The 16,205-nt window shown below is 38.1% G+C and overlaps 1 protein-coding gene and 1 non-coding gene across 10 annotated transcripts in view; one reads left to right on the forward strand and one right to left on the reverse strand.

Annotated features, from left to right (window-relative positions):
• KIAA0753 (KIAA0753 ortholog) overlaps positions 1-16,205 on the reverse strand; it is a 67,386-nt gene that overhangs the window by 34,535 nt on the left and 16,646 nt on the right. For all 9 annotated transcript variants that reach the window (XR_004326492.1, XR_001364986.2, XR_004326493.1 and 6 more), the window contains exons 3-7: positions 8,437-9,061; positions 5,831-5,937; positions 4,567-4,629; positions 3,948-4,163; positions 974-1,184 (exon numbers count right to left, since the gene is read on the reverse strand). Coding sequence is in view for 6 of the 9 variants with exons in the window: in XM_032497961.1 (XP_032353852.1) it covers positions 974-1,184; positions 3,948-4,163; positions 4,567-4,629; positions 5,831-5,937; positions 8,437-9,061 (1,222 nt within the window). In the remaining 3 variants the exon portion in view is untranslated. The remainder of the gene's footprint in view (positions 1-973; positions 1,185-3,947; positions 4,164-4,566; positions 4,630-5,830; positions 5,938-8,436; positions 9,062-16,205) is intronic.
• TRNAS-AGA lies at positions 15,390-15,462 on the forward strand. Its single transcript has one exon. It is a non-coding gene; the product is annotated as a tRNA-Ser (tRNA).

Genomic DNA, 16,205 nt, shown 5'->3' on the forward strand with positions numbered 1-16,205 from the left:
TTTTCGTGGAGCTTGACAAGCTCATTCTAAATTCCTCTGAAGATAAAGCAATCACCATCAGCAAAATTTTGAAAAAGAAGAACAAAGAGGGAAGAATTGCCTCATAAAATATTAAAATATGTAGGAAAGAATGGTTTTGCCTAGAAAATTAAAATTCTCTGTGCAAGAAAAGATATAAACAAAATTCAAAAGTAAGTGTCTAAGAGAAAATATTCACAATATATGTAAATCAGAAGAGGATTAAGATCCAAAATGTATAAAGAACTAGTATACATCCATAAGCAAAAGAAAGAACCCAGCGTGGAGCCGGTAAAGGATATGAACAGACAAATCACAGAAGAAGAAATAAACAAGGCTAAGGAACATGTAAAAGAATAACCTTCCTCACTAGGAATCAGGAAAATGCAATATAAAACTAAGATGCCATTTTTCACTGACAGCCTAGAAAATTTTTTATATTTCACTATATAAAGTACTTGGCAAGGATGTGAGGAAATACATACTGATGGTCACTGCTAGTCAAAACATAACTGTACGCTTATTTTCAAGGGCAAGTTGGCAGTGTTTGTTTAAATGTGCAATTCCACTTATTGGAATAAGAATTTATTTATTACCTATGTAAAAAAATACATATATATCAATCAAATGTCTGCATGTGCTTATGTATATATCTATCATTAAATTGTAAATAAACAAATAAAAAAAAAAAAAGTAGAGTTCTAACTTCCAGCTTGGTTAGCCCAAACATGATGATGCAGGAAAAGGGAATTGACTTTTCTCCACCCTTCTCTATAGAAAAATACTCCAGCCTCTAGCCTAAGGAAGCATCTTGGTTGCTATTCACTTATCCTAGTTCAAGTGCACCTCCTGTGGACTAGGTTTTAAATCCTGACTTTTCCCTCAGTGCAGTAACTGTTACAGTCCACACAATTTTAAACAAAGTATCTTGCAATAAACACTGTAGGACACATACCAGCAAGAAGCTTCTTTGCCACTGAAGGTTGTCCTGTTTCCTGGGGAAGTACCTCCTTTGCTATGAAGGGCCTCCTCTCACTCTTTGGAGATGTACTTTGCCATCTCTCCAAGGCCCTTTGGCTACTGATAGGAAATCTGCTCCGAACTTCACTGAAACATTTCTTTGCCTTTTTTGGTGACAGTTTCTTTTCCAGGAGGGATTCCAAAGCCTGCCACAAAACAGTCAATCATTCTCTTAGTTTATCTCACAAAAGTCTGACTTTTAATCACAAAACCAAAAATGAGGAGAGAAATGTGTTATCAAATGGCTATCTCTAATGGTTAATAAAATGTAACTTAATTTTAAAACCTGGTTATTTAGGACATCCAATTAATAAAACAAATTCTGCATGTCTTTTTTCATGTTTAGCTCATAAAACCAATAGCAAAAAAAAAAAAAAAAAGAGAGAGAGAATACGACTACTTTTAAAGGCATCCAAATCCTAAAAGTAAGAGTCATCATTTAAGAAACCATATTAGCAGGGTGGTAAAGGGGGTGGGAAGGGATAAATTGGGAATTCAAAATTTGCACCTTTTGGGGAGTGATGGAAATGTTAGCTATCTTGATTGTGGTGGTGGTTTCATAGGTATAGACATCTATCAAAATGCATCAAATTGTACATCTGAAATATGTGCAGTTTATTGTACAGGAATCATACCATAATAAAGGTGTTAAAAAATTTAAAAAGATAGAAAACTAACCACAGTCTTTAGAATATAACCCTATATGCTATATAACCATTTTAATTCTCAACGAAAACTTCATAAACTCAATCTTTTAAGTGGGCACACTAACTATTAATTGTGTACTGTTTAATATACATTTTCATAAACTAAAAGAAACTTAGCATGTCCAGTGGCTTTGGTCACTCATCTACCACAATGACAGGGACCTGTGCCCTGGCCTTTCTAAGAGAGGCATGCCCTCTAACGAGTAACCACTCACTCATCACCAGGCAGCAAGGGCCCATTCTCCTCTGGTCAGCACATGCTAAGGACAACTGAACATAGCCAGGGACACTGAGTTCAGATGACAGTAAGGCAATAAAGAAACACTAAGCTGTAGGATGGTGCAGTACACACTGACAAGAAAGAAGATACTTCTTGCACTACTGAATATTTTCAAATGTAGGGGAGATAAACATTATGTTTAAGAAACATTAAGGAACTCTTGCTCAAAATTTGGGAAAGGGACTTTGGCTCTTGAGCCTTTCTAGGATTATCAAGATTTGTCTTCTAAATGAAATCATTTGGTCAATAAATGTTTCTTATAGGTAAGTTTAAAAAGCATCACATGTCCATCAATAGGTAACTGGATAAAGAAGTTGTAGTATATTTATACGATGGAATACTACTCAGTGATAAAAAAGAATAAAAATGCCATTTGCAGCAACAGTGGATGGACCTGGAGATAGTCATTCTAAGTGAAGTAAGCCAGAAAGAGAAAGAAAAATACCATATGGTATCACTCATATGTGGAATCTAAAAAAGAAAAAAAAAGAAAAGAAAAGAAAAGAAAAAAGAGGACACTAATGAATTCATTTACAAAACAGAAAAAAACTCATAGACATAATAAACAATTTTATGGTTACCAGGGGAAATGGGGTGGGAAGGGATAAATTTGGAAGTTTGAGATTTGCAAAGGTTAACCACTACATACAAAAATAGATAAAAAAACAAATTTCTTCTGTATAGCACAGGGACTATAACTATATTCAATATCTTGTAATAATCTTTAGTGAAAAAGAATATGAAAATGAATATACATGTATATATATGCATGACTGGGACATGATGCTGTACACCAGAAATGGACACATTATAACTAATACTTCAATAAAATTAAAAAAAAAAACAAAGAACAAAAATTTTAAAATAAATAGCTAGCTAGCTAGCATCACACAACTTGATATGCTATCCAAAGGTCTCCATTTGACAATAACATTTCTGATAGTGAGTTTTACATACACAAATGTAACCAATGTAAATCACAAACATATTTGCTGGGTAATGAACCTGTAAAGGTAGAAGAAGGGGCCCTGAAGACTCCGAGGGCTAGTTAATGGCAGAACTGGCCTGTCACTTAGTCCAGACTCCTCCCCACCAGGCACCCTTCCTCTACAGCTAGCAGCTTGCTACATCACACCAACATGGAGGTCGTCTTTTTACCGTGTGGTGGAGTGGAAATAACAGTGGCATGGAAGTCAGAAGATAGGCGTTTGATTCCCAGCTCTCAAAAGAAGTAACTGTGTCATCTCTCTGACCTTTGCCTTTTTTTTTTTCCCATCTGTAAAATAGTAGTCACACAACCTACTGCAAATTCCAGCAGTGCAGTAGGGATGAAATGGTAGCACTCTGCACCCTTCAGAGAACTATAAAGATTTAAGGACACAATGCTTTTGCTGTCTTTGTCACCAATAAAAACTACGGCCACTATCCATGCCTGACTAGTGCACACCGGCTGTGACTTCCAGAAGTCTCCAGCCATATCACAAGACTTTGGGCTCTGCTTCCATGTATTTTTGTGTTTCTTCATTTCAAAATCGATCTAGATGACACACTGATAACTTAACCTAAGCACTAATCTAAACAGTGCTTTACCGTCTTCCTTTTATACGCTAATACGTTCTTTATTAAATAGCATGGTCGTGGAATGGAACATTCTGTTAAATTAATGGACCTAGTTAAGAGTTGTTACATGTTCTAGATTCAAATCACCAATTCTCAAAGAAGTGAAATACAGTATTATAGACTAGACTGTAAAAACAGTAAGATTAAAATGAAGTGTTTGTTTTGCTCTCTGCAAAGCTTGAATTTACTAGGTACCAGCCTTGTCTTATATTCTCCACGAATCTCGAGATTAGGCAATGGTAAACATTCTTCCCTGCTCAGAAACAATGCACTTTAAACAAAAACTGGGGTCAATTTCATACCTCAATTTGTTGCAGGATATCTATAACCACATCTGGAACAGAAGAGTCAGCCTCCAGCTTGGCGGAACAGAGTGAAAGCTGGCGAATAAGACTGCCCAGTTCCCTGCACCGAGTAGGAACTGGGTGCTCCCCTCGGTCAGTAAACTGAGTGACAAACATCTGTAAGGCCCGGACGGCTCCTCGATGGGCAGCTGCCAGCCTGGACGCTGCCCATGACTGGCAATAAATGAGACGCGAGAGTTATTTCAATACTCAGAACTTCTAAACAGTAACTCAGCCCTTAAGAACATTTACAGTCAATCTTCTTTCTATGCAAGAACAATTTCTATTGTGAAAACTTTCCAGTACAGGGAATTGTAAAGTTTAAGAGTTTCAAATGACAAAGTCTTTTCCCTCCTATGCTCAGTTTCTTATACCAGCACCAACAACAAAAATCTATTTTCAGAACCTGTTTCTTGGCAGGTGACCCCAAATTCATAACATTTAAGGTGCTTACTCCCTAACAGGTTTCTATAAGCACTAAAAATAATATTAGTGCAGAGAACCCATACACAATACTAACAAAACACTGAAAACGTAGTTTGTAAATAGTATTAATCATAATTAAATTGCATCATACCTTCTTAGTGTGTTTAATTTTATGCGGACTCAGTTTATCCAATTCTTCCTGGATTTCTTTAACCTGTTTTGTAAAGGGGGGAAAAAATGAAAACTTCGTACCTTTCCACTGATTTTTTTTGTAGACAAGGATACATCTTGTCTGGTTCAAATATAACCATTACTAATTCAAGTCACTTGCAAATGAGACAAGGCTCTTCATTCATGCACCCAAAAACAGTTATTGTTTTCCAGTTCAAGATGGTGACTAGTGCACAGGGCTCACCTTCCATCCCTTGGTCCCCACTGTAATGGGAATTTAACATGAAGGAGTGAAGGTGGAGGCAACTCTGGAAAGGCAGGAGGGCCAGATCAGGGGGTCTTCATAGCCGTGCTAAAGAATTTAGCTTTCACTCTCTGAGTTACAGAGAACCACTGAAGTCTTTAAGCAGAGGCCTGACAGGGTAAGATTCGTGTTTCAGAACAATCTCACTGGCAGCAATATAGATTAAGGACCAAAATAGAACCCCAAAAGAATACAGAACAAAATCTAACTCAGGGCTTACCTTTTAAATCAGAGAGTCCAGTTTTGGGTGCAAGCACTAAGGCCAATACATGATCTCAGTGACCAGAAATGAGTTCAAGGCTTGCTAATGAGTAAGGCACTGAAGTTAAAACTAATATTTAAAGAAATCTATCCACAATGTAAAGAATGTAAATGCCTGTTTGTCAGTCACTAAATGTGTCGTAAAAGACACAACACATTCCTCATTCTTTACTATTTAGTAAAGACAATCAAATTCTTTATTATCTACTGAACTTCTGCTACAAAATAAACATGAGACAGATGGGAAACTAACACGGTCCCTTTTCTTTAAGACTACAGGGTGCATTAGTGGGGACCAAGGGTTTCACAGTAACCGATCCACTTAAATTTGTCTGCAAAAATATGTGCTGGAAAAGCATTTTTTTTTCTGGGGAAAGGACACACAGTTTTCAGTAGTTTCTCAAGAGTCTATGAACCAACCCCAAAAGTAAAAACAAACAAACCCCACTATTTAAGGATTTTGGCCATATACACACAACACACAAACACACATAAAGGCAGAGGATGAAAAAAAAAAGAATTCTTTGTCCACATGTTCAGGAAATTTAGCCTCACAAACATATTAGAATTCGTATAGGACACTCTGGTGCTGATACTCCTGAGACAAAAGGAAAATGGAAATTCCCTGAGAAGGCAATACCCAGGGCAGGACGCCCCGTCCCTCCCTGCGCTCCCGCACCTGCTGCTGGAGGACGTAGAGCATTTGGGCAGAACGAACAGCTTGCTCCTGCCTCCTGACCCGGATCCTCTGCTCTTCATCTGGATCCAAAGCTTCTTGCATGCGATCTGAAAATATTTTTTCCCAGAAGTGGATTATAAACCATATAGAAAACTTATAAAAACTTCAGTTACTCAAAGAGATGATACGGTTGAGGATCTCAAGTTTTATTAAGAAAAAGAAAAATGAGGTTGTTGTAACAAAAAATTTCTGTTTTCATCAGCCAAGAAACTAGGAACGAGGGAGTGGGCCTGTGTCCTGACTCAGAGATGGAAGAGACATGGAGACGTTAACTAGATCAAGCTCCCCTCCAGGCAGGAATTCCCTGAACCAGATCCCGCTGGACAGCTGACTCCACTGTTACGCATCTCTTACTATTTTTAAATCCTTTATATTGAGCCTAAATAGATAATGTTTTCTATGTTTTAAAAAGCCATTTATTGGCCTATTTTTCTGTTTAGGAAGATTTCTTTTACATTCTCCTTTCTTGAACCTAAAAGAGAAACCTTTTCTCCTACATACTAAGATAGCAGTTGCTAAAATGCTTAGTGTCCAAAGTCTTCACATTTTTGTCAGGAAGCACACCCTTGTACACACTGGTGCTCCGCATTTTCAAAAGATTCACTCAAAGAAATTGCTTCTGGAAGACTGCCTGAGGGATTTGCAGTCTGTCGACTCCTAGTCAGCGGTTTTAAAAGATGTTCATACAAAACAACTTCTTATGCGAAACTCCAATATACAAGTCAGATAAAAGAAGTATTTTATCAGTAAAAGTGTATTTTATAATCTCAAATTTTAAGTACTTACTCACAAAAAATTAGACATGAAAACAGTAAGGAAGGAAGCAAAAATCTGAAATCAGGAGTTGTAAATACAGGTGCAGTCTCCTAGGAGCCAAACTGGTTCTATTGCTTGCTCGGGCTGCACAGCGTGGAAAGCTCCAGATTCACATACTTATGTGACCACACAAGGTAAGGGGCTCCTGTGGGGTTCTTAACTGCTCGCTGTGCAGGCGGCTCTGAGGCCACCAGTCTCCAGAGCAGCACGGAGGAGGCACCTCAGGGCTACTGAGCAGGCGGCTGCAGATCGGGCCATCGCAGACGTGACCAGCCCACAATGAGGTATGTGCAGAAATTCACAGTATGCACTGACAGGTTTTTATGGCAATTTACCACTGTCATGACATTTTTATTATAGTTTACAAAGTACTTTCTTGTGACAGGCAGAAAATGTAAACTAAAAACCAACAGAAGCAAAAAACCACCCAACTGGCCCTTCCCACAGTTTGAGCAGCTCTGCCCCAAGGTCCCCAGTGTGAGGCTCCGCCCCTGGAGCAGCGGGCCTGGGGCTTTGCTCCCTGGGAGCAAGGTTCCTGCCAAGCTGTGCCGTGGGGCCAGGCTGCAGGCTGCCACCCAGGGATGTCAGGGAGCCATAATACTTCGTATTTTGATGTAGGAATGTTTTCAAATTGTTCACGATATTACACAACATACTCTTTACAAAGACCCACCCGAGAAATTTCTTTCTGGCCTTAAGACAATTTTTCCTTACACAATTGTTCTTTCTTTGTAAATTCTGCAATTAATCACATTCTTCTCTTTAGTTGACTGTGAGGAAGCTCAGAAACAAACTGCAACCCATTCCTAATAAATCTTGTTTTCCCTTTCCTTACTTTTTCCTTTCCTTTATTTTTTCCTATGCTAAAATATCCTCATCTATATATCTTTCCTCTATTTTGTTCGATCTGTTTTTGTAAGGCATCTTAAATTCCCTATGTAACATGCATACATGAACACATGCATATATTACTAGACTTTAAAATACAAAACATCATTACAGACTGTATTATCCTAGCCTAGTAGCTCCTTTTGATGCTAACTTCCTATTCCTTGCAGTCTGAAAGCTGGGCTTAAGTCTCCTATTTGTTAGCTAGGGTAACCCCAAATTTTCCACATGGAACCAATCTTACTCTCCCCACGGAAATTCAAGGGCATATGGAATGCGGAAGAATTGTAGAGAACAGTATACGATGATGACACACCTTCCTATCTACCCTGGGGTCTGATATTTGATACTGACATTTGTAATTCCCCTTGTCACGGCTGTGTACTCATCTTAACACTGCCAAAGTTAGAACTGGTTTTATCTACAATACACGTATACTATGCTCTTTTCTGAACAAATTAAAAATAATTTTGCCAGAAAGACTTCTGATTAAGAAGCAAAACATTACAGGATCATTTGCACCCAGATGCCAGAAAACCTAAGGTTCAGACATCAGGGACCACAGTTACTAGGCTGGGCCCTCAGTCGACTTACCAAGTGCAGCCTACAGAAAACCGGCTATTTCAGGTGCCTCTGCTGGAAAGAGGGGCTAGGGCAGGGCAAACTCTTCAGAAAAAAAGACACTGGTCAAACTCAAAGTCCACCTGTCTTGTCATGAATGTTCACTATAGTGACAGAAGGAGAGACTGGAATGTGACAGGGGCAAGGGGTCCTGAAGGACTGTATTTGAACTGTACCCTCTCACGATATCTTTTCAAAGTCAGGAATACAATTTTTCTCACCTTTTTTAGTTACTTCTTCAATTTTATGGATACAACTGCTCAATTCTTTCTGGAGTCGCTGAACTTCCAGCAGGCTTTTGTGTTCGCACCGGCTTTTGTGGTCACCTATCCTGGCATGTGGCTGAAGTCCTGGATCGTGAGTGGGTGGCGAATTTGGCATGGCAAGATCTGACTGTCCTGGATGAGATGTGTACAGGTATACCTTGGCACCTGAGCTGGAAATTTCTACCTTGGACGGCTGGTGGCTGCCATGACGGACTTCCCGACTCTCTGATTCCTTCCTTTCCACCCTATGGTCAGATATTTTATGCTTAGAGTGTCCACATTTCTGAGAGATCTGGGGCTGACTTCTAAGATGATGTTCTTTTATATGTTCTTCAAATTGTCTTCGTTTCACATCTCTTTTGGCTAGGTGGACAGCATAGCTAAGTCTCTCTTCTGATATGACAGAAAATGAAACAGAACTGCTTAGGTCAGGACCATCTCTAAAACCCAAATCTCCACGATGGTATGACTCATTGTATGAGTGTTTCAGTTTTTCAATTCTAATTCCATGTGGGCAAGAATAGCGGATTGCCAAGTTGCTTGAATGTGTAGGAACATTCTTATTAAACTGCAGCTGGTTCTTTAAAAAATAAATAAAAGTAAGCACACATTAGGAAAATAACATATTGCATAGTTGGTATATGTCTATAATCAAGTTTCTAAAATCTCGCCTACACAATTAGTAGTGCTAAGAGGCATTTTCCTGCTGTACTGATAGAATCGGTCAATCTCATACACCCTTGAATGAATCACACACCCCTGGTTCTACCCTGCAATCACCCAGTCCCCAGTATTACCCTTCTGTTTACTAACAGTATACTGAAGGCCTCCTCACAAAGTCAACCTGGAAAGCTTCAAGTAGAACTAGTGAGTTCAACTGTCTGGTTATGGAATTCTGCCCTGTTTCAAAATGTCAGGTTCCAGCAAGTGATCAATATAGTTCATGAGTGCTCCTAAAAATTGCTCCACAGATGCACCACACAGAATCTAAACCATTGACAATACTTCTTCAAGTCTCCCTGAGATTTTTCATCTAGTGGTTGGACTTTCTATCCTGCACCTAAGTGTATCTTACTCAGAGAAGCCCACTTACACCTTCTCATGCAAGCTTTTGTCAGTTATAATGACAAAAGACACAAGTTTTATCGTTCACTTAACAAATACAGGCATGTTTCCATATTCCCACAGTTTTCATTATTTTTCACAGTTGCATTTTCTAAAATCCAATGAATGGCCTTTTCATGCTTAACCTAACTATAACTTTCTTACTAAACATTTAGATTGTTCCAGCTTTTCCACTAATAGGAATATTACTTCAGTTAGTATCTCCACGTGTTTAGTTTTTTTCTCTTTTAAAATTATTTCCTTAGGATGAATTATCTGTTCTGGGATTACTACATCAAAGGGAGCAAACAATTCTGTGGCTTTGGGCCTGTCAATGACAGGTAAACAGCCTTAGGAGACTTGTGCCTACACACTCAGGGAGGCCTGTGCTGTGATGCTGTTCTTGGGGATGGCCTCCCCAACTCTCATGGCTTACACAATGAAGTATGGTTATATAATCACGTGTATGAAGAGTCAGCTTAAAATAAACCTATTGTATTATAACTTAAGAAGAGTATTTTGGGGGAAAAAAAGTAGTTAAAAACCTCACTAGAGGTTATGAGAGAGAAAAAAACATGGTTACCATCTGAAGGGTGCACGGAACTTATAGCCTTAATGGAGAAAGTCTTTCCTACCAGAGTAAAATTAACCTAAAATACTTGGGGGATTAGATACAAATATTAGGGGAAAAACGGGTGAATTCCTCCTTAACCTGAGTGTAGAGAAAGGTTTTCTAACTGTGACTCAAAATCCATATGTAATAAAAGTGATAAATTTTACAACATTACATAAAAATTTTTTAAACAAGTTCTGTTTTTTGTGATTAAAAAACTCCATAAACAAAGTCAAAGACGTGGAAAACTGGAGGAAAAATATTTGTAAATACAAAAGGCTCCTTCCTTATATATAAAGAAATCTTAAAAGCTGAGGTAAAAAAAGATCAAAACTCGGTAGAAAATGGTAAAAACACATGAACAATTAACAACAACCAAAAAAAATATAAACATGGCCCTTAAATATATGAAAAGTTGGTCAAGCTCATAAAAATACAAATTAAAAATACAGGGAGACAGCAACAGATTAGTAAAAATTAAAAGGTGTAACAACACATGCTGTCGGTGAGGCCGGGGGAAACAAAACCTCTCACAGAGCACGGCCGGGAGCACGGCCCTCAGAGAGGGGCTCCAGCAACATCAAAAAAGCCACACACGCCTTTACCTTTGGCCCAGCAGTCTCACTTCTAGGAATTTATGCTGAAGGTACACCCCCAACCATACATATGCACAGGGTTACTCACTGCTATCTTGTCTGTAATTGCAAAGTACTGAAACCAACCTAAATGCCCATGTAGGAGTGTGTCTCAAATGATCCTATGTCCACACAGAGGAGTACTATGAAGATGTAAAAAAGAATAAGGAAGATCTCTATGCATATCTCTAAGAAGTCAGGTGGAAGGATTTCTCAGCAAAAAGAGCACAGTGCAAAAAAGAGTATCTGTAACCTTCTACCCTTCAAAAAAAAAGGGGAGAAATATTTCATGAGAAAATACACACGCATCTGATCATTTGTGCAAAAAGAAACATAGGAAACAAAAATTAGAGACTAGCAAGATTAGGAATCACAGGGTGTGGGTAGGAACTGGCTGGAAAGGACAGAGGGAAACGGGGAGGGGATAACACTTCCATTTTGTACAGGCTTGTTTGGAACCATGTTAATGTTTCACATACACTAGAGAGATAGGAAGGAAGGGAGAGAAGAAGGGAGGGAAAGGATAAACAAAATTCATAAGGATGAAGGAAAACCCTAAATATGAATACTAATAGAAACTAACGAACCAAACTCAATTCCGAATGAATAACATAACCACACTAAAAAAGTGAGGGTTTAGTTTTATATGCAAAAAATAAAGTGAACAAAGCCTGTTAAAAAAAAAATGAGGGTTAAAAAAAAATTAACCCACTTCACTTTTGAACAGAGCATTTGGACTAAATGCCATCAGGCTAAAGACAAAAATTCTCTAAACAAATACCGAACTCTAATTTTACGCTTCTTTTTTCACGGAGGCCTGGATTGCAATTCCCAGTTTTGTACATTCTAGGATCGAGCACAGAGGTATACAGACTGTGGATAACGAGGCAGGTTTCCCACTGCTGAATAAGGGAGTTACAGATGGGAAGCGGTAGATCAGCATTGGAGGCATTTGTGTGAACTCATGGGTTTCAGAATAGACAGATAGGAAGATAGACAGACAGAGAGGGAGGCGAGGAGAGAGTAGGGGTGGGGGGAGCAGAAGGATGGAGCAAGGGATCCAGATGTGAGTGCAGATCTGCATATGAATATGTACACAGGCCCACAGGGGTATACATCTGCTTTCCAGTTATGTCCCCTGAGAGGGCATATGGGACAAACACAGACATCCAAGAACCAACGAGCGAGCATATCCAGTACCCGGACACTGATTTCTAAATTTCCTCCTCCATCAAAGGGATGAAGCCTCCTTCGATAAATGGCTAATTTTAGGGCTGGGACAGAGGGAAAGTATGCTGAGCCTAGAATATCTTTTTATACCTAAAGTGGTCAGAGATGGATGGTAACGTGCAAGGGACACTGGAATCAGGTTGAAGTGGCTCTCACTTCACTGGCCACAACAGAGACCATTTGAATACCACATTGAATTAAGTAAGACTCTGTGAGCCTGCTCTGATACAAATAAATAAGTCACCACTTGCCAACCATCATAATAAAAAATTGATTCAGGCAAATCATCAATGAACGCTAAACTAGCAAATGAAGTTCAGGGAGTAAACTTTATTAACAGAGTCTCAAAGGCAGAGACTTTCAATGATAAAGGTAAAAGAGTAACTTCACATTGGAAAACCTGGCAGACACCACCTTAATTAAATGATTACAGTTAACACTGTCAGTAACTGGACAAAATGATGCCAGGCACTGAGAAGAACTCGGCATTACTTCAGTGGTTTTTCCCCCCACAGGTGCATAACCTGAATATAATTATGAGAAAATTTCACACAAACCCAAACTGAGAAGAAATCCTCAAATAATCAGCCTATATTTTTCAAAAAATGTCAATGTCATGAAATACAGAGAAATCGTTCAGATTAAAGGAAACTAAATAAACATGAAAACTAATGAAACTCATGATCTTGGGTTTTCTTTTGCTACAAAGGACATTACTGGAACAACTAACAAAATCTTTGTAAGGTCTGTAGAAGACATGATAGCATTTTAATGTTAATTTCCGGATTTTGATCACTGTACTACGATTATATAAGAGAAATCCTTGTTTTTTTAGGAAATACAAACACAAGTACTTAGGGATAAAGGTGAATCACGTCTGGAACTTGTTCTCAGCCAATTTAGAAAATAATTGTGTGTGCATGTGTGTGTGTGTGTGTGTGTGTGTGTGTGTGTGTGAGTGTATGTGCGCAGCGAGCCAGAGAGAGGGGGATAAAAAAGGGAGGGAAAGAGAGAGGGAGTAAAAAGGTAATAAAGTACTAACATTTGGGGAATCTGGAAGAAGGGTATCCAGGAATTCTGTGTACTATTCTTGTACCTTTTCTGTCAGTCTGAAATTATGTCAAAATTTAAAAAAAAAATTTGAAACATTACTACATACACACCACCTATTACAACATAGTCTTGGAAGTCCTAGCCACAGCAATTGGGCAAGAGAGAGAAATAAAAGGGATCCAAATTGGAAAAGAAGAGGTAAAAGTGTCACTATATGCTGACAACTTGTTACTATATACAGAAAACCCTAAAAGGTCCACACAAAAACTACTAGAATAGAAGAATTCAGCAAGGTAGCAGGTTACAAGATTAATGTTCAAAACTCAGTTGCATTTCTTTACACTAACGAGGAATCAACAGAAAAAGAAAGTAAAGAAACAATCCCCTTTAAAATAGCACCCAAAGGAATAAAGTACCCAGGAATAAATCTAACCAAGGAGGTGAAAGACTTATACACAGAAAACTATACACCATTGATGAAGGAAATTAAAGAAGACTTTAAAAAATGGAAAGATATCCCATGCTCCTGGATTGGAAGAATCAACATTGTTAAAATGGTTCACACTGCCCAAGGCAATCTACAGATTTAATGCAATCCCTATCAAATTACCCAGGACATATTTCACAGAACTAGAACAAATCATAATAAAATTTATATGGAACCACAAAAGACCTAGAATTGCCAAAGCATTGCTGAAGACAAAGAAAGAGGCTGGAGGAATAACTCTCCTAGACTTCAGACAATACTACAGAGCTACAGTCATCAAGACAGCATGGTATTGGTACAAAAACAGACATATGGACCAATGGAACAGAACAGAGAGCCCAGAAATGAACCCACAAACTTTTGGTCAACTAATCTTCAACAAATGAGGCAAGAATATACAATGGAATAAAGATAGCCACTTCAGCAAATGGTGTGGGGAAAACTGGACAGCAGCATGTAAAGCAATGAAGCTAGAACACTCCCTTACACCATACACAAAAATAAACTCAAAATGGATCAAAGACTTAAACATAAGGCAAGATACAATAAACCTCCTAGAAGAAAATATACGCAAAACATTATCTTACATACATCTCAAAAATGTTCTCTTAGGGCAGTCTACCCAAGCAATAAAAATAAAAGCAGGAATAAACAAATGGGACCTAATGAAACTTACAAGCTTCTGCACAGCAAAGGAAACCATAAGTAAAACAAAATGACAATCTACGGAATGGGAGAAAATTTTTGCAAACGATGAAACCAACAAAGGCTTTATCTCCAGAATATATAAGCAGCTCATATGACATAATAAGGAAAAAACAAACAACCCAATCCAAAAATGGGCAGAAGATCTAAACAAGCAATTCTCCAAGAAGAAATGGTCAATAGGCATGTGAAAAAATACTCAGTATCGCTAATTATCAGAGAAATGCAAATCAAAACTATGATGAGATATCACCTCACACCGAATGGCCATCATTCAAAAGTCCACAAACAACAAATGCTGCAGAGGCTGTGGAGAAAAGGGAACCTTCCTACACTGCTGGTGGGAATGCAGTTTGGTGCAGCCACTGTGGAAAACAGTATGGAGATTCCTCAAAAGACTAGGAATAGACTTACCATATATATGACCCAGGAATCCCACTCCTGGGCATATATCCAGAAGGAACCCTACTTCAGGATGACACCTGCACCTCAGTGTTCATAGCAGCACTATTTACAATAGCCAAGACATGGAAAAAGCCTAAATGTCCATTGACAGATGACTGGATAAAGAAGATGTGGTGTATTTATACAATGGAATACTATTCAGCCATAAAAACAACATAACACAATTTGCAGCAACATGGATGTTCCTGGAGAATGTCATTCTAAGTGAAGTAAGCCAGAAAGAGAAAGAAAAATACCATATCAGATCACCCAGATGTGGAATCTTAAAAAAAAAAAAAAAAAAAAAAAGAACATAAATACAAAACAGAAACAGACTCATAGACATAGAATACAAACTTGTGGTTGCCAAGGGGGCGGGAGTGGGAAGGGACAGACTGAAATTTCAAAATTTGTGGACACTGACAGGCATATGCAGAATAGATAAACAAGATTATACTATATAGCACAGGGAAATATATGTAAGATCTTGTGGTAGCTCACAGTGGAAAAAAATGTGACAAAGAATATATGCATGTTCATGTATAACTGAAAAATTGTGCTCTACACTGGAATTTGACACAACATTGTAAAATGACTATAACTCAATAAAAAATGTTAAAAAAAGAATATCTCCAGGGAGGGTATAGCTCAAATGGTAGAGCGCATGCTTAGAATGCATGAGGTCCTGGGTTCAATCCCCAGTACCTCCTCTGAAAATTAAATAAATAAATAAATAAAGCTAATTATCTCCCACAAAAATAAAACTAAATAAATAAAAACATATTTTAAACAAAAATAAAATAAAATAAAATAAAATAAAATAAAATAAAATAAAATAAAATAAAATAAAAAAACTACACACACACCAGAATGATTATAATTTTTTAAAAACCACCAAATGCTGTCAAAGATGTGGAGCGATTAGTGCTCTCATTCGTTATTGGTAGGAATGTAACATGGTACAACTACTTCGGAAAAAGTTTGTCGGTTTGTTAAAAAACTAAACATACACCTACACTATGATTCAGCAATTTTACTCCCAGGTATTTGCCCAAGAAAAATAAAAACATGTTTACAAAAAGATTTGTACAAAAAGGCTTACAGCAGCTTCCTTTATAATAACCCAAACTAGAAACAGCCCAGGTGTCCATCAGCTGGCGAATGGATAAGCAGTGGTACATGGTTACTACTATGGGACACCACTCAGTATTAAAAAGTAACAAACTACTGATACACACAACAACTTGGAGGAACCTCAGAAACATTACACCGAATCTCAGAAACATTATACCCAGCGAAAGCAGCCTCACACAGAAGAGTACATGGTATGTGATTCTATTTACAGGAAGTTTTAGAAAAGGCAAAACTAATCTATGGTGGAAAGAAATCAAAACAGTGTTGCTTCTGGAGAGTCCAAGAGGGACTGACTAGGAAGGGGCTCAAGAGACCTTTC

Source organism: Camelus ferus, chromosome 16 (assembly GCF_009834535.1).
Source record: "Camelus ferus isolate YT-003-E chromosome 16, BCGSAC_Cfer_1.0, whole genome shotgun sequence".
Taxonomy (NCBI): Eukaryota; Metazoa; Chordata; class Mammalia; order Artiodactyla; family Camelidae; genus Camelus; species Camelus ferus.